General features: G+C 38.1%; 5 protein-coding genes and 2 long non-coding RNA genes across 8 annotated transcripts; 1 reads left to right on the top strand and 6 right to left on the bottom strand.

Moving 5' to 3' along the window:
- Positions 1-41: 41 nt before the first annotated feature.
- On the top strand, positions 42-2,887 carry LOC104455549 (F-box protein SKIP31). Of its 2 annotated transcripts, none has more exons than XM_039306055.1 (6): positions 42-142; positions 999-1,533; positions 2,052-2,226; positions 2,342-2,460; positions 2,660-2,711; positions 2,803-2,887. In XM_039306055.1, the coding sequence occupies exons 2-6, from the start codon at positions 1,492-1,494 to the stop codon at positions 2,823-2,825; spliced, it is 411 nt and encodes a 136-aa protein (XP_039161989.1). In that variant the 5' UTR covers positions 42-142; positions 999-1,491; the 3' UTR covers positions 2,826-2,887. The 2 variants fall into 2 exon arrangements, with proteins under 2 accessions (XP_039161989.1, XP_039161988.1); XM_039306054.1 differs by having other exon boundaries at positions 2,660-2,720.
- A 1,144-nt stretch (positions 2,888-4,031) lies between these two features.
- Positions 4,032-6,096, bottom strand: LOC120290239. Its single transcript, XR_005548084.1, has 4 exons — positions 6,083-6,096; positions 5,650-5,851; positions 4,662-4,730; positions 4,032-4,524 (listed from the first exon to the last, which is right to left on the bottom strand). It is a non-coding gene; the product is annotated as an uncharacterized LOC120290239 (long non-coding RNA).
- A 695-nt stretch (positions 6,097-6,791) lies between these two features.
- On the bottom strand, positions 6,792-8,011 carry LOC120286336 (peptidyl-prolyl cis-trans isomerase FKBP20-1-like; the record flags this gene model as incomplete). The annotated part of the gene is made up of 4 exons (XM_039306056.1): positions 6,792-7,208; positions 7,348-7,440; positions 7,717-7,796; positions 7,874-8,011. Coding segments are annotated over 4 exons (462 nt in total), but the record flags the coding sequence as incomplete, so codon positions are not given.
- A 1,747-nt stretch (positions 8,012-9,758) lies between these two features.
- On the bottom strand, positions 9,759-11,366 carry LOC120290242. The gene is made up of 3 exons (XR_005548090.1): positions 10,844-11,366; positions 10,469-10,694; positions 9,759-9,868 (listed from the first exon to the last, which is right to left on the bottom strand). It is a non-coding gene; the product is annotated as an uncharacterized LOC120290242 (long non-coding RNA).
- Positions 11,367-11,370: 4 nt separating this feature from the next.
- LOC104428729 lies at positions 11,371-13,056 on the bottom strand. Its single transcript, XM_039306973.1, has 6 exons — positions 12,907-13,056; positions 12,411-12,478; positions 12,157-12,208; positions 11,989-12,069; positions 11,848-11,900; positions 11,371-11,413 (listed from the first exon to the last, which is right to left on the bottom strand). Exons 1-6 carry the CDS (start codon positions 13,054-13,056, stop codon positions 11,371-11,373), a joined length of 447 nt encoding a protein of 148 aa, XP_039162907.1.
- A 62-nt stretch (positions 13,057-13,118) lies between these two features.
- Positions 13,119-15,107, bottom strand: LOC120286307. Its single transcript, XM_039306972.1, has 4 exons — positions 15,085-15,107; positions 14,501-14,609; positions 14,286-14,420; positions 13,119-13,412 (listed from the first exon to the last, which is right to left on the bottom strand). The coding sequence occupies exons 1-4, from the start codon at positions 15,105-15,107 to the stop codon at positions 13,119-13,121; spliced, it is 561 nt and encodes a 186-aa protein (XP_039162906.1).
- Position 15,108: 1 nt separating this feature from the next.
- On the bottom strand, positions 15,109-16,566 carry LOC120286179 (protein FAR1-RELATED SEQUENCE 5-like). Its single transcript, XM_039306971.1, has 3 exons — positions 16,085-16,566; positions 15,340-15,844; positions 15,109-15,241 (listed from the first exon to the last, which is right to left on the bottom strand). The coding sequence occupies exons 1-3, from the start codon at positions 16,564-16,566 to the stop codon at positions 15,236-15,238; spliced, it is 993 nt and encodes a 330-aa protein (XP_039162905.1). The 3' UTR covers positions 15,109-15,235.
- Positions 16,567-22,322: the final 5,756 nt, after the last annotated feature.

Raw genomic sequence — 22,322 nt, 5'->3', positions numbered from 1 at the left:
CTTTAAATGCTAACAAATCAACAAATCATGTTTTTGTCTCTAGATGAAAGGACAAGGCATTTATGCCTTTGTCATTCTGGTGGAAGGTGAACCTTACAGCGAAGAACTGAAAAGAGGCCTCATACTCACCGTGAGGAAACAGGTTTGCATCCCATTAACAGTCATTTCTTTATTTGAAAACTAATTGCTCTTGCTTTCTTAAACTCCCCAAAGTGACTTAGACACCATGCAAGTTCTTGACAGAGTAACCTCTTAATGTGATGATAATTGTGATGGATCTCATTTTCTTTCCACATGCTAGTCCCACTCAAAACAAATATTGTCGAGCCTCTTGTTTGCTTACTCCTCTGAATCTGTCCTTGGGCTTTGCAAACAGTGCTTAATCCGTTCCGTCATTACCATGGGGCACTATGCTTAAGATCTCACTCATACTTCTCATTTGATTACTAGATGCCTCTAATTTCTAATTGATTCCCTAGTGACATCTAATGATTTTGATCTTAGCTATGTGAAAGTTATTTGCATATTCTGATTAACAATGAACATATTCATCGCATGGAGCTCTATCTCCCTTCACTTACATGAGAGGTGTAATGAGAATGATCAAACAGTGGGACACATGCTAAATGGGCTCTTTTGGTTGATGGATCACGATGAACTCGCCGCATCTAACGCTTTGCCGATATCTTTTCTTTTTGGTTTCTCCCTTTCTTCTGAGCCAAAGACAACTATATTATCAGTAGGATCTGTAATCCTCGCATAACATTTACTACAGTAGCAAATATAGGGCCAGGTTCCAGTTTATGTTCCTGGGCCATTTTGGCCTTCCTGTGCTATTATTGGCTTCATCAGGCTTCAAAATAAATTGGTTTTTCGTCCATGAACTAAAAAATAGGTGAAAATCTATTTTATAGCCCATCTTGTTTAACTTGTGATAGGAAATTCATAAACATAACTTTTGACTAGGCAATCTGATTCATCTTCTGTACGACTTCTAGATAGGAGCATTTGCTCTGGGATCAACGGTTGAGGAAGGGGATACTCTGGGATTGGCAGCAATTTTGTCAGCTATACCTTTCTGTCAAGGAAAATTCTTTTGTACAGATATGAAGTTGTCAGAAGCATCCACATCTTACTAGAAGCTGGTGCATGGAGGCCTTTTCAATCTCTCTCACCAAAATTCTTTGACTTAGCCTGTCTTGGTCCATCTCTTTAGGTTTTGCATAATGCGAGTTTGTACAAAATCCCTTGTCTTGAGCTCATAGATATCCCTGAGGAATGTATTATTTGCTCCTGGATCGAGATGAATCGGCTGTTAAATTCTGGAGTTTGTAGAAGTTTTTCAGTCTCAAGCTTACATGGCAAGCTGTAGCTCGAGGCTTTTGTCCCCAGTACTTAAGAACAGTCCTGACACTCAGAAATATGATAAAGAACAGAATTCAGTAGCCTTGGAGGTCTCAAAGACTACGCCAGGAACAATGTAGTATCCAAATGCAAGCTGCAAAGAGAAGCCAGGCACCTCTTCCTTCACAGGTAGATGGAGCTTGCCTTTTGTAAGGATTCTTCATTGTGATGATATTACAGGTCAAAGGTTAGATTTGTTGGAATTTTGTATAAATTGGTGCCAGTGCTATAGCTTGTTCAAACCTTGACTTTGATTTCTTCCAGAAAGCAGATTGTTGGGTAGAAGTGCACTTGGTGTCTTCTGATGTGACTTTCACATATAGTTCTTTAGCTTTATACTAATAATATCCTGGTTGATCCTCTTCATTTTTGCGTTACAACCGTAATGAAGTTATGGAAACTGGTCAAAGGAAAAAGACTTGATGGTTGCTGCTTTAGTGGCTCTTATTTGTAAAGGCTTTTTTGCTTGAGATTTAATCCTGACTAGCATTACTACACTATTATTCTTGACCTAGCAATTATGATCAACATGCTTTACTAGAGTTACTTTCCTTGAAATATTCCAAGTGGTACTGCATATGTTTCTGGTTTGCTCAAGGACTCGTGGGTTCATCCTTTTAATTTCACATGCATGTTTGCTTCTGAAGGTGAATGATGATTGGATAATTCTTGACAAGACCGTTGCTGATCAAGTGTCTTTGTGGAAAAGCAGCAAAGGGTTCACTGATGCATTGGTTCTGGACCATGTTTGTTCAGGAGAAACGTGTTCTTATCATCAAATTGGTGATGTCTTTGTTTGTGAGAAGACTGGAAATGTTCAGGGTAAAATACTTTAATTGCTAACAATGACAAGTCTCTTTAGTATATCCAATTTATATGTGTCGTGCAGGAATGTCTTTCCTAATGAGGTTTCCTTCATCATCGTCTTTTCTTTCAGTCTGTGATGAGACGTGCAGAGAAACTGTTATGGATCCTGCCAATGAGCTCTTGGTTTGCAAAATATCTGGACACTGTTTAAATAGGTTGCTGTCAGCTGCTGAAATGGAGACTGATGCCGTGAGTAGAACGTCTTCTTTCAACACTCCAATTTCTTAAAACAGAGTCGTTCTTTTATCTATCTAGCCAGGATCACAAAATTAACAGCTAGCATTTGTCGTTCTCGTAGAGTAAAATCTTTGAGGCAACTGATTTTTTCGCTTTTTCACATGAAAAATTTCGGGAGCAGCCTTTACCCAAAAAAAAAAAAAAATTTCGGGAGCAGCAGCAAGGTGGTGTGACAGATGAAGCTGAACCATTCATGGGACCTGGTCGATTTGGTAACTAGTTAACTGTTTCCTCTCTCTTTTTTCGTTAGCTATGATTGACACGTGCCTCACACTTCATGCTTGTGTCTCGCAGCACGAGCTTATGTCTTGGGATAAAGAGAATTAGATGCTGTGTTGAGGTTCTGCTGAGTTTTGGGGATGGAACGTATATGCCTTGATCCTCCTTTCAAGGTAGTTCATAGCTATTTGAGGGGTCTTGCCTTGAGTTAGATGTGTTAATTGCTGTCATTTGTCTTATTGTACTTGATTGAGATAATTTAGTTGTCTCATTTTATGGTTTTCCATTTCCAGCGGTTTTCTATGTAGACCTGCTGTGTATAAAGTTTACTTATCAGGTTTAGTTCAAATGCTTTACTGTTGTTCCTTTTCAAGTGCTGAACGTATTCTCCTCTGTTTTTATCCTCTAATTTTGCAGGAGGAGCCCCATATCTAGTGCAGCAGCTATTATTTACATTATACCAAGCTGGTATGCCAAGAAAGAGGATCTAAAGAATTTCTACAGCTTTTGAGTGTTTGTAGATATACAAACAAAATCGACATTAGTTAACTTTAAGTTAGTTTTGGAAATCATAACAATCTTCAATTTTTAATTATTATTATTATAAAGAATATGGTGGTTTTTAATTCTCACTCTTTGTATTTGTTGGAAGATATCTTGAAAAGTTTGTTATTCAAACATCGAAATGTTGTGTTCAAGTTCTTTTTGGCCCTTGATTACAGAATACCAGTGTCATAGCAAATACACTGCTTCGATTTCGCATGATAATGTGGGATTTCACATGATAATGTGGGCAAGAAGACGCAACATTATTCAACTCTGACGAGATGTTGGTTTAATAAGTTATAAGTCCATTCACTTTGGTCCTTTACGCTCTCAATTCAGCTGGTTAAATCTCATTAGTAATCTCCATACCCGTTTTTTCCTTTGATTGGTCATCATAGTAAAACTCAATTTCACCAAGTATATTTCTGTGCTTGAAGAGATAAAACTCTATACTCTGCAGTCTCATGGTCTTGATTTCGATTAATATTAATCTATAAGAAATTATGCATTAATCTATAAGAAATTATGCACAAATTAGGCAAATTATATGCGCATTTCCCCTTTGTCCTTTTGAAAGCTTGGTAAAGTTTTAACAATGGCTTTTCATGATTGCTGGTATTGCTCACTATGCAAAAAATTCATCACACTACAACTAGCAAATGAACCCTTATTGACATAGAAAAATTGTGATATTTTAATGATATGATATATATGATCCAAGCTTTTAGTCTCATACAAAAGAACCTTCTAAAAGCTTCTAAAAGCTTGGAGAGATAGAACAAGGCAATCGAAGAAAAGAAAGGTAAATACACCATTTGACTTGATCTAAGGGTGATGTATTGGACAGAGCCACTCAGCAACCTCACTCTGGTTAAACGCCCACACTAACTCATTTTTATGCTAATCTAGCACCTGCAACATTTGAGTAAGACGAATGTACATCAACTAACACTATAATCTCATTTTCTATGACAAAAGCTTTACACAGAGGTGTCTTAATTTGTCGAATCGTCCCTATCTTTGTAGTTTCATTAGTCACTATCCATACTCAAAGTCTACAAGAAAAGAATTTAAGCCACCATCCGCAAAGCACCTAACGCTTCCAGTCCCATGAAAGAATTGTGATTTCCATATATTATCACTCCCCTGCCTTGAATTTACTGATCAGTGTCAGTCTCGGGATGACATGAAACAGTCTCCTCAAACAAGACTTTCTCTGCATCAAGATGAAGGGCCACATCCTCATGTATTCTGCAATAAAAACCATCCTCAACCACTGAACATACTCATTGCTTTTTGGAATGAACAGTAGCACAAATTAATTCTCATCTCTAGAGGTGAACATAGGTACTGCAGATCAGCTTTTATCAAGCTTAACTACGACTCACCCATGGTCACATGATAACACATCTGTCGAGTGAAAGCGCCATTCAATCGTCCATGAAATAAATTTCTTCCTGAAACATTTAAAAAAGCACAGTTCATAGATGAGAAACTATAAAACTATTCCAAAATCACATCCTCACTATAAATCTTCTTAAGCAAAAACATATTTAAAGAAGAGGGCTGATAAAGGCAGAAGTATTAGCCAAAAGGATGGGAATGTCAAGCTCAAGTAGACCGAAAAAATACTTACAAAATTCAATGAGAATCATTTCTAAAAAAAAAAAAAAAAAACTGACATTTACGGACACTTTTAATTTGTATATCCAAAGCATGACCAAAGAGTCAACACCTGATAAGTCTTGCACTTCCTAATCTCATGGCAATAAAATAACTTGCAAATGAGATTAAAACCTAAATAAGCAAGTTAGATAAGTTCAACCATGCTTGTTTAAGAAATGTTCCTGATCGATGAATGTAATTGCATATAAGGAATCACTTCTTGATAGCATTTTCTTAGTTGAATGATTGATTCCAAATATTCTTAGGAGTTGCAACTGTGATCCAGATATAAACCCATATAATGAAGATTCAAAGACATAGAGATAGAAGAGCTGATCTTAACCTTCGATAATACATCTTTTATCATCAGATAGCTTGAACTTAAGGAGAAAAAAGATGAGAAGGAGATCACATCATCATAGGTAGAGTAAATACTGACATTGTTATCACTAAATCCCTAGAGCAAGATCAGGTTTTAAAGATAAATATTTAATGCCTTCATAAGGACCCAGCTGATATAATGTTGTATACCCCAGCCAAGAGAATGACCCCACTCAAAAAAAAGAAGTAACTGATAAACAGAAGAAGAAGAATGCATAAAGCCTACCACAAAAATCATCTACACCTATTGTGCAGAACTTGTAGCCATCTTAAAAAATCGATAGCATAGTATATATAGTCCACTCTAAGGTCAAGATTCTGACATCACACCTTTGCTCATATCGAGACTGATTTCGGCCCCTTTTTGACAGTCCACTTGGAAGGAACAAGAGTTTCGTTCTCCTACTAGCAGCTGCACGCCGGAGGTTTCGGAGGGGAAACGGCAACTTAAAATAAGGATGCACACTTAATTTAGTTCTTGTTCTGTGAGCTGCTTCAGTCACCCTCTTCACTTCCTCGAGCAAATTATAGTCTGTCCATCATGAATTTCAATGGATTATGAGCATAAAAAACTCAAGAATAAATGAAAGATTCTTAAAAAGTAAATATGAAAACAGAAGTCTTGACAACCTACAGACATGTGTTGATATCTGAGTGGTAGATGCGTACCACGGCAGCAGATGACGTGGCGCGCTCATACTACTGAATAATTTCTCAATTTAAAATAGGATATTCAAATTCACAGGAAGCCATAAAAGCGAACCTTCAAAGTCTAATTGATCGTCTGAGTCACTAACTGATCCACCTTTGTAATGAGAACTGAAATCATAATGATCGTTCACTGCAGAATCTTCATCAAATGCATCTTCCAAATTATCATCTTCCTACAAGGTATCAGGGGGGCACCAGTACCACCCGACTCATATCCACTTTATGGAGCTATCAGTTATGTACTCTTTAAGAGAACTAAGAATTTGATGGATGATGTTATTTCGCAGTTCCATGCAAGTTGCATTGATCCATGGTTGAGACAGTAGGGAACGTGTCCTGTCTGTAAATTCAGAGTTGCATCTGGATGGCGTGAAAATGGGCGAGGAATGGACGCTACATTCATGGTCTGATTAGCGGCAGAAACATTGTTGTACCATCATCTGCTGAAGTACTGATTGTATCGTAGATGTCCGAATGGGTCGATTGAGGCTTGTGCCTTCTGTGATTTGTCAGTCATGGGCCTTGTGAAGAAGCAGCATTGAGTATCGTCATTTATGCTTTAAATGGCATCAGAGTCTTACAATTACGTTATAACAAAAGAACGAAAATTTTAACGAAGTCCTCGTTACGCTCTGTGTTGATGCCTCGGTTGAGTTGCCATTTATCACCAATTCATACAATGTGCAACACCAACAGCTCTATGCGCTCTGCAATGTTTTTTGCAATTTCTCTGAATACGAGTGTGGGACATACTCGAAATAAGAAAGTTATCGTAATCAAAATGCCATTCATCAGAGTCGATGTACTACATACTTTCTCCTTTCTAGTCAGTTTTGCTCCCTCAAAACGAAGCCAACAAGCATAATATAGAATGCTTATACAATATATCCAAGCACACCATCAAGTATGGGAAGTCTGGTCTTAACTAATATTCCATAATACTCAAGGTTAAGATCCTAGCCAAGTTTAAGAGGCGTATGAAGGAAAACCGAGTTATGATCTACTCGAGTATTCCTTATAAAGCTGTTCATTTTGCTTTTCCCTTTCCCTTCCCGTGACCTTTCTTAGCATCCAGCTTGGCTTGAACACGAGCAGCAGCTGCAGCTTTAGCTTCTTCCCTCCTCTTCTTCTCTTCCTCTTTGGTTGCGGCAGCTATCTCCCTTTGCTTCTTCAGCTCCCTATGGAGGATTTCAACAATTAAAAACGCTCAAATTTTCTTTTCTAAAGTACTACCGACATCTTAAAAGCAATGATAATTGAAATTTCAGAACTCCACATTTCCTCAAATACTGCACAACATTTGCTAATATGACTTACTCAAGCCTAGCCTTGTCTTCTGTGACACTGGTCACTGAAAAGCCCTTGCATGGTTTGCATGCAACTAACTCCACCTCAAAAATAAGGGTTGCACTGCATAAGTAAGTGATAAACACATCACACTATTTCTTCCATAAAAATAAAGAGATTTTTCAGGAACTTAACAAGTAAGCTTTTGTGATGATGCATGAAGATGCCATGTTCATATATAGTCAGGAAAGCTTGTTAAAAGCATCTAAATATATTGAGATTTCACCAGCCCAAAACTCCAACTGACATTCTGCTTCTCTTTTGTTGACGAACAAAATGCAGGGTCGTCATATGGTGGTCATATATAACGGTAAAGAATTAGAAGAGCAGAGGCATTACTCTGGTGGGATATCGGGCGGAGAACCCGTGCTGCCATAGGCATATTCTGGCTTACATGTGATTTTCGCAACCTCCCCAACCTTATAAAATCAAGAAAGGACATTCAATGGAGACACAATACACGCTTTCAAATTTCAACAAGTTATAAATCCTTTACCTTCATAGTTCTCAATGCAGTGTCCCAAGCACTGATCACCGAGCCCTTTCCGATCTCAAAGGAGAATAGAGTATTGTCTTCATGTGTTGAGTCAAAGACTTCACCAGTTTCAGCAAGTACTCCTTCGTAACGAACTGCTCAACAAAAAGACAAACACAGACATTTAATTAATGCAGCTATTAGGATTGTCATTCTTACTTTTCAAAATTATACAAACAATGAATTGATGCACTCTCTAAAACCAGCATTATGCTTCTTACCTAAGAGGCTTACTATAAGGCAATGAGTTTGAGCAAAGCTATTATGTTGCTGGATTGTACATAGCATCAAGAAAGAAATAAAGGTTCTTATCTCCTTCCTGATTTTACTTGGTGTAATTACATGCCTCTCTGCTCCAGTAATCAACTTTAGGAGCACTATCACAAGATGGGCAGGTAAATTTCCTTACTGTTAAGCGTCAAGGCCTAGCATTGCATTAGTAATTGTGAACACAAAATCATTAGTGAATTGTCAAAAACACTATGATGATTGCCACCATCTTATTTGGCCAAAAAATAAAATAAAAATGCCACTATCTAATGAGAACAAAAACTCGTCTGCATCACAACTAACTGAAGTATGGTCTGGCACTGTAAGAATAAAACTTTGCAACTAGTTCATCAGCTAACTGCAATAAGTTGACCCAACTCTTCCGTTGACAGTTCGTCAGCATTCTCAGATGCGTCATCTCCCTACAAGTAATAAGACAATCATTCACGAGTTCTGGAAAAGCCAGCTAAAGTGAGATATCTGAGATCATTTCAAATTCAAACCCACAAGAACTTCAGAAACTCCATAAAAATAAAATGCTCTGCATTGGGCAAGAGGAAGAAAAGTAACATGCAGTCATGTAGACACCTGGAGTAAAGATATTCATTCTCAAACCTATGATATCTACATGATGGAAATTACACTGAGAAATCAGATTGTTCTTGCCAAATTTTGAGAAAGAAGCTGCATTTTCTATTAGAAGTCAAAAGTGTAATCAGAATATATTTTTTCATGTTGAGTTAAATCTAACAGAATTTTCCATGACATGTGAATTATGTTTCATACACTGCCAATGGCAGAAAAGGAGTATGCTTAACCAATTCATCTGCAAGGAATGATGTCAGAGAAAGCAGAGATACCCCAAGCATCGAATGGGATCATATTACATAAAAACACGAGACAAGAGGAGTCCATTAATGAAGGTGATGAGGACGACTATAATTTCTATGGCCAACATGATTTCTATCAGACATTCACTTCTGCCAAGCCATAACATTTTTGCTGCTATGATTGACTGAAATCAAAGTTTGGTATGAGAACATAAAATTTCATGCATATCGCTTCATTGCAAAGGCAGTACTTGTGGTAAGCAAAAAGCATCTACGACATAATACTTGCTTATGATTGCACTAGATTTAACCAGAGAAATCTAAGGGTTTGCAGTCACATTAAAGCAATAAAAGCAAAAGAGTTGAGAAAAAGTACTTCTGCATCTATATAACTATTAGCCACCTTGCTTTCAGCATCAATAATAGGTTCAGATGATACAATTGACTCTTCCTCATATGCTGGTGTTAAAAACTCATCTTTTTCTTCCACAGCATGCTATACAGAACAACAAATGTCCAGATTGTTGGAATCATGTTGACTACAGAGAATCAATTGTGTGTACTGCATGATTAAACTTTTGATGACTTGCCGTAATTCCCTTTATCTTGACTCCAGTTGATAGATGATCATGTTCTGCTGCCAGCTTTCCCCTCAGCTTCTTTTTTCCCTCTCTTGTTTTTCTTTTTTCCCATTCGTTCTTTCTCCCCTGCTTTCTCTATTTGTTCTTTTGCGCTCTATATTTAGAGATGAAAAAGCAACAAACTTGGGTCGACACTGACCTTCCTATCTCCAAGCAATGGGCGTTAAGCTCCCAGGATCCTTCTCAATGGTGGCTCTGACTTCTTTCTTGGATCACTGTTTTGACAGGAAACACCCCAGAAGAAAAAAGAAAAAAAAACAATTAAATAAACAGGCACAAAGTAACAAAAATATAATCATTATTTTATCATTCAACTACCATGGTAAATAGACATTGCATGAAGTCCAGCTTACACTTATTAGATGGTGTCTGATTGTCTTCTCAGATATAGATTGTTTATCATCAATCAAGTCAGACCACTCAAATTTCTATTAAGGTGCCGCCTTTTTAAGCATAAAGATGGAGACATCTATAGGTTGATCTATAATGCATGGTCATAGGCTATGATTTTTAAGTTAACAAATTCACGAGTCTTGAAGGGAAATATAATCTGGAAAGCGTCATCCAAGCAGTGATCCATGGAGCTGTACATTAGCAAACAGAAACATCTCCTCAGCAGAGCCCAAGCTCTGAGGGATTTGGGATAAATAGAAAATTTGAAGCAGCAAAGCGAAAAGACAGTCAAGCACTTTGGTCATGGAACAAGACACTCCACATTGACATCTTATAAAGTCAGATTAATCTAAAATGCTATGTACTTAAATGCCAATGAATAAAGAACTAGTAACTTGATTTTTTAACACAGGAAAACATACCCAGGCTTAACATGACCACTAAGCGCAAGATAAGGTGTCTTCATTTGAGCTTGAGCTTCCCTCATCCTCTATGTAGACAAAGAAGGCGTGTTTGAATTCTTCATCTGCTTCAACTTCAACTCTTCCTGGTATTGCTTCATGCGCTTCTCTTGCTTCATTTTGCCAGGCCCTTTTCCATGAAATTTATGGGAAAGCAATCGGAAAGCTTTGCTTCCTTTGGGGTTAACTGTTGCAAACATTCAAAACAAGAAGATTGGCATAAAAACATCAAAGTAATGAATTGGCGTTTCTTTCTCAGAGGCAAAAGAAATTATAATGGACAATTTAGTATTACAAGGCTTTATGATTAATATCTTTTTTTCGTTGAAAACTTACTATTCGGCCAAATTCATCTGCCCTTTCAATGCGGATCTCTTTCTGTCCATCATCTGCAATGCCTATGAGCTTGCTTTTCTTCTTATCCATGTTTCTACCACCCCCCACTCAATAGTTTCTTTAAGTGTTCCCCGTTCCTTAAGAGCTGATAGTTTCCATCTTAGACAAGCTTGTTATAGTAAGATACCTGGCCTCACTGAGTACAGCCAGAACCCGTTTATGACGAGCACATACTTCTGCTGTTGCCTTTTTCCCAGCTTCGACACCTAAGAATTTCAGTCGCACATCAGGGCCAAGAAAAAAAAAGCCAGTTGGATGAATTGATTTAATTTCTTGACTCAGAGAGGCCACACATATTCTCAACAGCAATAAGCCCAAAACATATAGCAACCATCTAATTTAAATAAGCATTATGAGGTAAACTATTTACCAGGTTGATGATAGGCATTAATATTAACTAATGAGGCGAATATCTCAACTGCTCACTCATACAATGCTATAAGAGCCCCCACTGATCTAGGGGTCACTTATAGACTCACGATCATTGGCATATAGAGCATAGCCCGTTCCCTACAAAAGTTCACCATATCTAAAAGAGATCAATTGCAGAAAACAACCGAGTGACTATAAGTAAATCATCCACTGTACTCATGTCTCCTTTCCAAGAGAAGTGTGAGATCTTAAACTTCGGAAACAATAGACATAACAACTTCAACTATTGCTAGAATCTTCTTAAAGGTAAATATTAGTAGCTCTTATTGTAAATTAACTTGAAGCATTCCAAACAGATAGTCACCACAGGTAACACTAGGTCTAAGCTCCCAATCATGACTAGGTGGTCTCTCACAAAGCACTTCAATGAATGTTACGAAGAAGTTGTGCACACCCTCTCTAAGATGTTGTTTGTAGCTATATCGAAATTAGACAATAACATGCATCAGGAATAATCATGTCACCAACATGTAAAAGTAATAGTGGCATTACTTTATCAAAAAATAACTTACGCATGCTGATCGGTGCTTCCTTTATTCCCATAAACAGTAAGCCCTTGATTGACCTGTGAAATGAACAATTTGAGATTTAACATTTTGGAAACTACAGATGGAGACGGAACTCCCTATTTTCACCAAAAATTAAACACATACCCGATTGCCATCCAAATCAAATTGTTGCAGATACCAATTGAATAACAGAAGGCTGTCTTTGTAAGGAAGAATTACCATGTCCTGACAGTAGCAATTTACAACGTGAAACAATTGTCAATGACTGCAAACTGAAAGGGAAAAACTTTCAAAGACTGATAGTCACCTCACCTTGCGCTTTTTCGTTAGAGGGTTGTAAGATTGAATTAGGCCATCATAGAACCTGTAAAACAAACGATCAGGAATAGCAATAAAATGACATAAACAACCATTACTGCTGTAGACCATTATTGGAACAACAGCAGCAGCCAGCCATCACCGAAGGAACAGCAGTCGCAAGTGAAAGAAGGAGATGAGGATTGACAAATAACATGCTCAACCAAGACAGAAATAAAGTATTGCTAGTGAATGTCTAGAGTGCTCACATCTCATCAAATGGCCACCGGGCCTTTATTCTAAGCCCAACTAATCCTTCAGCGAGCACTCCAGCATCCTGAAAATTATTAAGAAAATACATGAGTACATAAATTTTTTTAAAAAAGGGCACAAAGATTAAACCACGTAGTAATTACAAAAAAAGTCAGAAAAAACGTGTCAACATTATCTAATTACTGTAACCACAAAATTCAGCGGAACTTTTAAACTACTTCAGTTTTACTACTACTACTATACTACTACTACTACCTAATAATAATAATAATAATAATAATAATAATAATAATAATAATAATAATAATAGCAGCAGAAGCAGTTCCAGTACTGTTTGACTATTGTATCAGAAATGTTCAATAGAAACTTTCTGATATACTTCAGTATTTTAATTGAAGGGGAAAAAAGGCTTTCTAATTAAGAAAAGATAATAAAATATATCACTGTACCAATTAACATAATCAGATTATACTGCAAAAATGACGATTATACCTCTAATACAGCATTGTTATAATTGCTCATCTTTCCCCCACTACCAGGAGCTTTGATTTTTCCCGGCAATATCAACAAGGACTGAGCTTCCTCATCCCGAGCAACAGTGCTCTCACCTACACCTGGCTCAATATTTAACATTTGCTGCATTCTTCTCATTTTTTAGGGAACTTTAGAGGCAGCTGAAAGATTGTGTCCATTCCCAAGGACCCTTATACGACATATTTTTGCCTCTCTGCATATAGCCAAGAGAGGTCATAGCCTTCATCAGGGTTCATCAACTTGTTACCTTTATGTTCCCTTTTCTTTGGAAGTGCCTCTAAGTCAATTCCCAGCTTCAGTGAACCCTTAAAATCTGTAGAATGAGCCTTTTTTGTACTTGTTTTAGCAACAGGAACAATATCATTGGGGAAAAGAAGGACAGCAGCATCACTAGTGTTCGATCTAGGAGCACTATCCAGTTCAGGAACAACTTCTCCAGGGGAACAAACGACCCCATAAGCCACCTGTGGGAAAGCTTTTGAATGTGAGAATAATGGTTATGTTCAGCTATTTAATAGGTTCAATCTAGCCAAGGGGAAAAGAAAACAAAGAGAAGGACTAACAGATAGGGAGAAAGTCTACTGGAATGGAAAACTAGAAGGAAAACTGTATTAAATGAGGGATTTGTTTGTTAACAGCCAAACCGTGGAGGGCGCATGAGATAAATGGTGGACATGTGCTAGAGAAAGAGACGTTATGGAATACTTCTCTATTGACCTTCTATTTTATTTTGTCTAAAGTCTTTTACCTTCATTTTTTTTTTTTGGGTGGGTCCAAAGTCTTTTCTGGCTCATATAGCCACTTAATATGTGATAGCAGAACCTCAAAATCCAAATAGTGCAATTAATTTAACAACATATATAATCGTCATGAACCATGCCAAAGAACTGAAGCAAGATTCACCTCACTACTCACTGTAATCCCCATTAGTTTAGTAAGTGATACATGAACGACAGAAAGATGAGCAAAGCTAGACATGAAGTATAACAACTCCAACAAATCAAGCCCTGAAAATCAGCTTATGTATGGAAGCATTGCGTATCCACCACGTAAGAGAACAACAATGGGATGAAGTAGCCAGAGTAAAAAATTTGAAGATTTCAGCAGCTTATCATGGGCAATGGAAGAATCTTTATTAGAAATGACAATAAAAGGATGGCATTGAAGTCCATTTCATCTAGAAGATTATTCCATGGAAGATGGCAAATCAGAAGCAATACCATTGTCTTCAGCAAACAAAAGAAAGCATAGGGTCATATAAAAATCAAAAGATGCACCGCTAGATGTGAAGAACCATTAGCATGATTATTCTCCATAGTTGGCTCATTTTCACATACAGAAGCCACAACTGGAGAGTAATCATCCACAATAGAGCCATTGGATTGTACTGCTCCCCAAAGAAGAGGTCCAAGCTTAGCTACACAGCTGGTAATGACCCTGTCTCCAAGCTTCCAACACAAAGGTGCAACTTTCTAAATCACATTATACACCTTATTAGAAACTAAAGCAAACAGAAACCACTCTGAAATGGCAAAAGGAACAACACAATTACCTTATTTTCTTTTAAAACACTAGCAAGGAGAGGACTGAGAAGCCTCAAGGAGATATCCTCACTTTCACCGAGGATGTCTGTGATGATTTGCTCCAAAGCCCACAAACTCCTATAATAAAAGCCAAGTATGTTAAATGAACAATGTACTTGAAACAGGCTCTTCACACTATTGCATTTGCAAATAGCCAAATTACTAGGAAATAAACTCCATGAAGAATGTAAAAACCAAACCTGAGCAGGCATTGGAGGAGGCAAGGGATTCTTGATCATTGAGAAGATTTTTTTCAGATGCTTACAGCCAAAAACAGATTGTTGCGTTGATTAATAATTCAACATCATAATATGGCATCCTTTATTGTAGCAGGAGCAGTAAACTATACAAGTCCCAAAAAATGTTTACAAATTGATCCAACTCTATGTAAAAGTGCATGCTCATACCAAAAAATCCAAGAGCTGCACGTTGATCCTATCCTATCTATAAGTGCATGCTCATAGCAAAAAGACATGAGCTGCACATTAATCATATCCTATGGAGAAGTGCATGCTTATAGCAAAAAAATCAAAGAGCTACACATCGATTTTACCCTATGTAGAAGTGCATGCTCATAGCTAAAAAGAAATCCAAAAGCTGCACTGATTGACATTAGTTAACTATCTACACTTTCAAGATAATTTGTTTCATCATTTCAAAGTCAAAAAGCGATGCTTCATCTTGCCCATGTTTCATCATTAAAGTCAATTCTGCAAACAAACATAATAAAAGTATTAGAATTACTTCATGCAAGAACAAGATAAGATAATTGATAAAATCATTTGATCACATTAAACAAGTGTCATACCTCATGCAAGGTGCCGCCTACGCATGAAGATGCTTTTCTTTTTCTCTTTTCCGCGGCGCCCTTAATCGGAGTATTTGGTACACCTTTTGGCCTTCTCTTAAGGGGATCAAATACTCGAATTCCATGATTTTCTACATATTCAGATTCATCACCTTCCTCCAAGAAATCAACATGATCTTTACCTATTAGAGATTGCATTTTAGTTGTAATTTGAGAACGAAGACGCAACAAGGCTGTAGTTGCAAGCTCCTCTGTTACATCATGATTGGCACTATCATTCATGACACTGAAAGCTAACTGCATCAACCTCTTCAAACGCAGTGTCTTTGAATTAACTGCATGATGAGAGCTTTGTGCAACATCTTCACAATAAATCCTCTGTTTTGCAACTTTTGTCCACCTCTTCAAAATATATTGCGATGGAATGCTTGTAATATTTGCAACATTTGTCAAGATGTAAAGAGCATGCCTACATAACCATCCTTGCATTTCAAATAACTTGCAGCTACAAAAAATGGTAGAATCACTTGGACTAAAATGCACAATATGCTTTCGTTCACTACTTTCGGTTCCAACGATATAAGTATGTAAAGACGCATCAGTTTCTGATCGAAGAACATGTTCAGATAAAACATGCAAGAACTCAGCCTGAAAATTCCTGTAAATAACATGAGTATATACTTGTGCGGCATGTTGCAAAATTCCACTAGTCTCAACCATAATATGTGGCTTTCCTCAAGCACACTCAAAATCATCAACAATTTCAGTGTTGCGCATTTTTTCAGCTTGCTTCTCATAATAACCAACAAATTCAGATAAAGTCATCATCTTACACGCCATATCTTGAAATACATTATTGGTGCTCTCACTTCTTTGCGTAGATCTAATTCTTGCAGAAAAAAAATCACGACCAAATGCAGGACACCATTTATGACGCAGGCGATATAGATTATCCAACCACTTGTTCTCACTTAAATTCCACTCCTGACACATAGCTTTCCAAGTGGTCTCCATTTCAATTTCAGATTCACAACGATATAGAAGCTTGTGCCAATATTTATCACGAAAACCTGGCTTTCCAAGAAGATGTGCAATATGATGCGTAGCATTTTTCCCAATGTGCCATATACATAAACGATGATCAGAATTCAGGAAAACAGTTCTAATAGCATTTGCCATAGCATGATCTTGATCAGTGAAAATAGTTTTGGGTGCTTTACTACCCATTGCCTCCAAAAATGATTGAAATGCCCAAACAAAAGAAGCAATAGTCTCATCCATAAGAAATGCACAACCAAACAGAACATTTTTCCAGTGATGATTCACACCAACAAAAGGCGCACATATCATATTGTATTTATTTGTACGATAAGTAGTATCAAACGCTGCTATATCTCCAAAACTATCATAATCCAACTTGGATAAACCATCAGACCAAAAAACATTGGTCAGCCTCTGATCCTCATCCAATTGAAATGTGTAAGAAAAATTACTTCCATTTGATTGTAAGTAATTAAAATGGTTGATAAGCCTTTGACAATCACCTGCATCAATCAGATTCCTTCTTTTCGATTGTAAGAAATTTTGACAATCACGCAATGTAAAGCCAATATTATTTGCCCCACCTGCTTCATCACAAAGATAAGAATATGCTTTTGTAGCCCTTATACCGGCCCCAGTCATAGAAGTCAATATACCTTTGCTAGTGTCTGTAATGTGTCGATATGAGCATATAAGGTGTTTTTGCTTATCTTCAATGAAAGGATGATTATGAACATCTTCAAACTTGGTAACTTCCCAGACTCCATTTTCAATTTTAAATTTAATGCAAGCCTGACATCCTGTTCTCTTCACTGTCCTATAAATATTTCTTTGTTCATGAGGTGGAATTAGTGGAGAGTGTCATTCACAATTGCATACAAATGTGCATCTTCGTAATACTCCTTTACTATTGTTCGCTTTTTGTCCTTTTCGCACTCCAAATCCTTTGCAAATTGCATATGCATTGTATGTATTATATGCTTCATTCTCATTAGCAAACATCATACCAATTCTGAATTCAAATTCTTCATTAACATTGTGTGCAATGATATTATCACTTGAAGCCTCTACAATTTGAGGAAAATATCTAATTATATAAAGAATAAAAATGAAATAAATACAAATTAATTCTAATAATATGAAGTCATACCCATTTCGCTCGAGAATAGTTTGACTTTACTGGAAGTGAATGTCAAACATGAGTTTTGGTGCCCTTGACATTGGGTTCTTCATAATTACAACCTTATAATCACTTGCAAAAACCTTTTAGCCATCATATTCTGGTAACATAAACAACAATAATCCATTAGCAAATATTAACTAAAATTGAAAGTGAAATAAAAATAAAAGCAACAATTATTAGTCCAAATTACTAATAGCAAAAACATTATTCAACCTTACCAAGATTAGGGCAACATAGGAACTAGATTGTCGAAAATGTTAGGTGAACTCCAAGAACAAAGGTAAACGCAAAAGCCCGAGGTTTTCTTGTCTGAAACTTATGCATTAACAACAATAACAATTGCAATCATAAAGAACGAGGCTTTTTCCTTTACCCTAAAACAGAATACTAAAGCAATGAGCATGACAAAAATTCCTGATGCCAACGCAGTATTCTCAATCTTGTCTCTCCAAACTACAAGAAATTGCATAGAGTTATTTGCAGATAAAAGTTGTTTGATTACATGAAAGCTCCTGTAAAGACAACCAAAATAAAATGAGATCCATTGATTCAAAATGCATCAGAATAGCTAATACCAACTAGAAAAAAATATAAGGTGCTTGGCATGTTTGATTCAAAATTGTACCTTACAATGCTTGGAAGACCAATAATAAGTAGGGAATGCATTACATGGACAAAATAACACCAATTGCAAATCAACCATGACAAACCAAGAGGGAAAAGCTATCATATTCATATTTCAAAAGTGCTTAACAGCATTCAATAATTGTTCAAAGAACATCTTATAAGGTAATTGATGCCTAAACTAAAACACAGGCACTTATAAACAACATAATTGAGTAAAACAAGGCATTGGCCTCTTCTATGACATATGTGCAAAGTCAAGTGCACATTAATCTTCACGATCAAGAGAAGATGCAACCTTCACAAGAACCTCTTTCCTTTCTTGTTTCAACAGACTTGAAGCTTTTACCTAAAACCGAACAATAACCACTTTTATCATAATGTATATCTATGGAAGAGTAAGCATAAAGATAGCAGATGAGATAAGCACTGATACCATTTTTGGACTTAAGTATCCATGCCTTGTCGATGTTGCAAATGTCAGAGAACTCCTTAAGTAATTGAGATTGGGAAGCTTAGTCTTCTTCAGTTGCGATGTCCATCCCTAAGTGCACCACCATGTGAGGGACAGCTTGAGAAACATTCACAGCAAACAATGTTATGAATTTCTTACTGCAAATGGAAGCAAAGAAAAGAAAAGAAAATACATTAGAATAAATAGCATACTGAAACCATGTGAGAGACTTTTATTGCACTCTCATACCGATATATTATTACTAAAGGCAGCAGAAATGAAATTAGAGAATTTCTTTAATGTCAACCACTAAACTAACTTCCATTTGGGCTCATGAAACCAATCTGAAGTATAATTAAATAGAATAAAGATCTAGTAAATCTTATACAAACATATTACTCTTATTTTGCTAATTAAATTGGAAGACCAATTAACAAATGTATAAAATCATAAACAAAGAATAAAAAGATCAATTTCACTTCCAGCAATTATACCACATTGTTTTTTTTTATTTATCAAACAACACTTTGTAAGAGAAAGTTCTAATCTTTAAAATATTTAATAAATTAAAAGCAGAAGTACATGAAAAGACATGACAACACTCCAATATTCAGATACATAAAACAATATTATACTGCAAAATATTTACTAGCCCAAGCAGCATCATCCTATTGCCAAATATGGTATTGCCATTACAATATCATCACTATACTATCTAAAGACATAATGCACAATTAACCATAAATGATATCATTACATACTATTAGTTATCCTTTTTTTTTTTTTTGTCATAATTAGTTTTGGAGATCAATTTTTCTTGCATAGCAAGAGGAAGTTACCACTAAGATGATACTCATATCCACAGGTCACAAACCTTAAAAGCAGAAGCAATCACACCTTGTCCCTTGAAAATATTTTCAGGACACTTCAAAGCTATGTCCTTGGATACAAATCCAGTCCCATTAGTATGTTTTTGGCGGAATGGAAATGCAGCCTTTTATTGCAGGTTTTTGGTAGGCCCAAGAGATTCAAGAAAAAGCAACAGCAAAACATCTTAGAATCTCTTCCTTTTCTTGTTTCAACAACTTGGAGCCTTTACCTATAACCGAACAATACCCACTTTTATTATAGTGTATATCTATGAAGAGTAAGCATAATGATAGCAGATGAGATAAGCAACAATACTATTTTCAGACTTAAATATCCATGCCTTGTCGATATTGCAAATGTCAGTGAACTCTTTAAGTAATTGAGACTGGGAAGCTTAGTCTTTTTCACTTGCGATATCCATCCGTAAGTGCACCACCATGTGAGGGACAGCCTAAGAAACATTCGTGGCAAACAAGGTTATGATTTTTTTAGTGCAAATGGAAGCGAAGAAAAGAAAATACATTAAAATATAGTAAAATCAATATGCAATCCGAAACTATTGTCAAATTAGTACCAATAAAAAAGAGTGGTAGTTCTCAACTCAACTATTAATGAGGAATGAGAAAACTCAGAACCTCAAGATTTCCTGTGGCATTAAACAACTCTTGTTGCAAGGTTCCATTAAACCAAAAAAAAAAAAAAAATGAAAAGAAACACGAGGTGTGGCGGCAAATGATGATCGAACGAATCCACTTTCGTTCTCCCTAGCTACTCGCGCATTCACTGGCAATAGAACAACCCCAAAACAACCCATCTTCGTTCTCCCTAGCTACTCGCGCATTCACTAGAAACAGAAACAGAACAACCCCATAACAACCCATCTTCGTTCTCCCTAGCTACTCGCGCATTCACTGGAAACAGAAACAGAACAACCCCATAACAACCCATCTTCATTCTCCCTACCTACTCACGCATTCACTGGCAACAGAACAACCCCATAACAACCCATCTTCGTTCTCCCTAGCTACTCGCGCATTCACTGAAAACAGAAACAGAACAACCCAATAATAACCCATCTTCGTTCTCCCTACCTACTCATGCATTCACTGGCAACAAAACAACCCCATAACAACCCATCTTCGTTCTCCTTAGCTACTCGCGCATTCACCGAAAAAAAAAAACAGAAACAGTAACAACCCAATAATAACCCATCTTCGTTCTCCCTACCTACTCGCGCATTCCCTGCAGCAGAACAACCCCATAACAACCCATCTTCGTTCTCCCTAGCTACTCGCGCATTCGCTGGCAACAGAACAACCCCATAACAACCATCTTCGTTCTCCCTAGCTACTTGCCCGTTCCCTGGCAACAGAACAACCCCAGAACAACCCATCTTCGTTCTCCCTACCTACTCACGCATTCACTGGCAACAAAACAACCCAAGAAGATGCATAAACAACCCATTTGGGATTTCGACTGTGCATTCCGAAACCGGCCCATGAGAGGGGAGGAAGAAGGAAACTCACCGGTCGAGAGAGAAACGCACGGACCCCACCGGAGTCCACAAAGAAGGGAATCCTTCTCCACCTCACGCCTCTCCTTCTTCTCCGCACCGTCGAAGCCGCCTGTGTCCGCCAAGATCTTCCTCGTGACCAAGCAGCCCAAAGATCGGGGACAACACCGGTCGGCGGCGGGAGCCCGGTGCCTGCTCGGGAATGAGGCGAGGCCGCCTCCCTCCTGCCGGAGGCCGATGGCTTCGCGGCAGAGGCCGGCAGGAATCCTTCTCCAGCCCGCGCCTCTCCTTCTTCTCGCGACCGAGCGGGCCAACGTTAGGGACAGCACCCGTTCAGCGGTGGTGCCGCTCGGGAACAAGACCGAGGCCGCCTCCCTCCTGCCGAAGGCCAATGGCTTCGCGGCGGAGGCCGGCGGGATGGGGAGGACGAGCAAATGCTTGAGACGGAGGATGCCAGAGGCAGATGAGGCTTTTGGGGAGGGAGCGCACTGACACAAACCTTCAGCTCGATCTCCGAGGGAACAGTCTGAGCCGGAGGGAGTCGGACCCGACGCGACTCGATGAGGCTTCGACGTGCTAGAAGACTCGTGAGGCTCTTGAGGAGGCAGAGCTGGACTCGAAGGCGGAAGTGGAAACGGAGAAGGAAACGCAGGTCTTCCGATGTGCTAGAAGACTGGTGAGGCTTTTGAGGAGGCAGAGCTGGACTCGAAGGTGGAAGTGGAAGCGGAGAAGGAAACGCAGGTCTTTGTGGAAGTGGAGAAGGAAACGCAGGTCTCGTTCTGTGTTTGTTCTCCCCTGAGTGAAGGAGAGAGAAAGTGAGAGAGAGAGAAAAAATTGCAAAAAAATCGATTGAGGAGAGAGAAAATGGTGTTTTGAGCGGGAGCGTGTCTTTTTCTTCTGCCAGCGAGTGTCTTTTCTTTTGCCGCGCAGGAGTGTGTCTTTTCATCTGCCAGCAAGCTGAGCCGAGCCGAGCCGAGTGAGTCGTTTAATTTTTTAGTGGATCCCACACGATGTGTGTCGAAAGCTGAGTGGAACGTGCGCGCCACATCAGCGGATGACGTGGCGCGCACATACCACTGAATATTTTCTCGAGAGAGAGAGAGGGAGCTCGCGATCCTGTTCGTCGGAGAGAGAGATAGAGGGAGGGTAAAGAGAGAGAGGCGCAAAGAGAGAGAACCAGCAGAGAAAACCCAACCGCACCTTCTGCTGTAGCTAAATGACGCCTCATTTTCTCCTCAATGATTGTGGCCCCACGAGGACACACAATCTTACTTTTGCAAAGGTATTAATGTTGGAAA

The sequence above is a fragment of the Eucalyptus grandis genome, chromosome 2 (genome assembly GCF_016545825.1).
Source record: "Eucalyptus grandis isolate ANBG69807.140 chromosome 2, ASM1654582v1, whole genome shotgun sequence".
NCBI classification, from domain to species: domain Eukaryota; kingdom Viridiplantae; phylum Streptophyta; class Magnoliopsida; order Myrtales; family Myrtaceae; genus Eucalyptus; species Eucalyptus grandis.
The sequence above is the reverse complement of the archived record's forward strand: the minus strand, read 5'-3'. Positions and strand labels throughout refer to the sequence as shown.

Bases quoted from the DNA above. Each gene is read 5' to 3' on its own strand.
- LOC104455549 (XM_039306054.1), top strand. From the start codon at position 1,492: ATGCAAGCTGCAAAGAGAAGCCAGGCACCTCTTCCTTCACAG. The intron at 1,534-2,051 runs GTAGATGGAGCT...TTGCTTCTGAAG, and splicing joins AGGCACCTCTTCCTTCACAG to GTGAATGATGATTGGATAAT. The intron at 2,461-2,659 runs GTGAGTAGAACG...AAAAAATTTCGG, and splicing joins CTGAAATGGAGACTGATGCC to GAGCAGCAGCAAGGTGGTGT.
- LOC104428729 (XM_039306973.1), bottom strand. From the start codon at position 13,056: ATGCAGCAAATGTTAAATATTGAGCCAGGTGTAGGTGAGAGCACTGTT. The intron at 12,209-12,410 runs GTGAGCACTCTA...TTTGTTTTACAG, and splicing joins CGGTGGCCATTTGATGAGAT to GTTCTATGATGGCCTAATTC. The intron at 12,070-12,156 runs GTGAGGTGACTA...TGCTACTGTCAG, and splicing joins CTCTAACGAAAAAGCGCAAG to GACATGGTAATTCTTCCTTA.
- LOC120286307 (XM_039306972.1), bottom strand. From the start codon at position 15,107: ATGAGCATGCACTTCTACATAGG. The intron at 14,421-14,500 runs GTAATTGTGTTG...AATGTGATTTAG, and splicing joins GTGTTTTAAAAGAAAATAAG to AAAGTTGCACCTTTGTGTTG. The intron at 13,413-14,285 runs GTATGTGAAAAT...GCTTTCCCACAG, and splicing joins ACTCTCCAGTTGTGGCTTCT to GTGGCTTATGGGGTCGTTTG.
- LOC120286179 (XM_039306971.1), bottom strand. From the start codon at position 16,566: ATGGGTAGTAAAGCACCCAAAACTATTTTCACTGATCAAGATCATGCT. The intron at 15,845-16,084 runs GTGTGCTTGAGG...CATTTTTTGTAG, and splicing joins GAAATTGTTGATGATTTTGA to CTGCAAGTTATTTGAAATGC.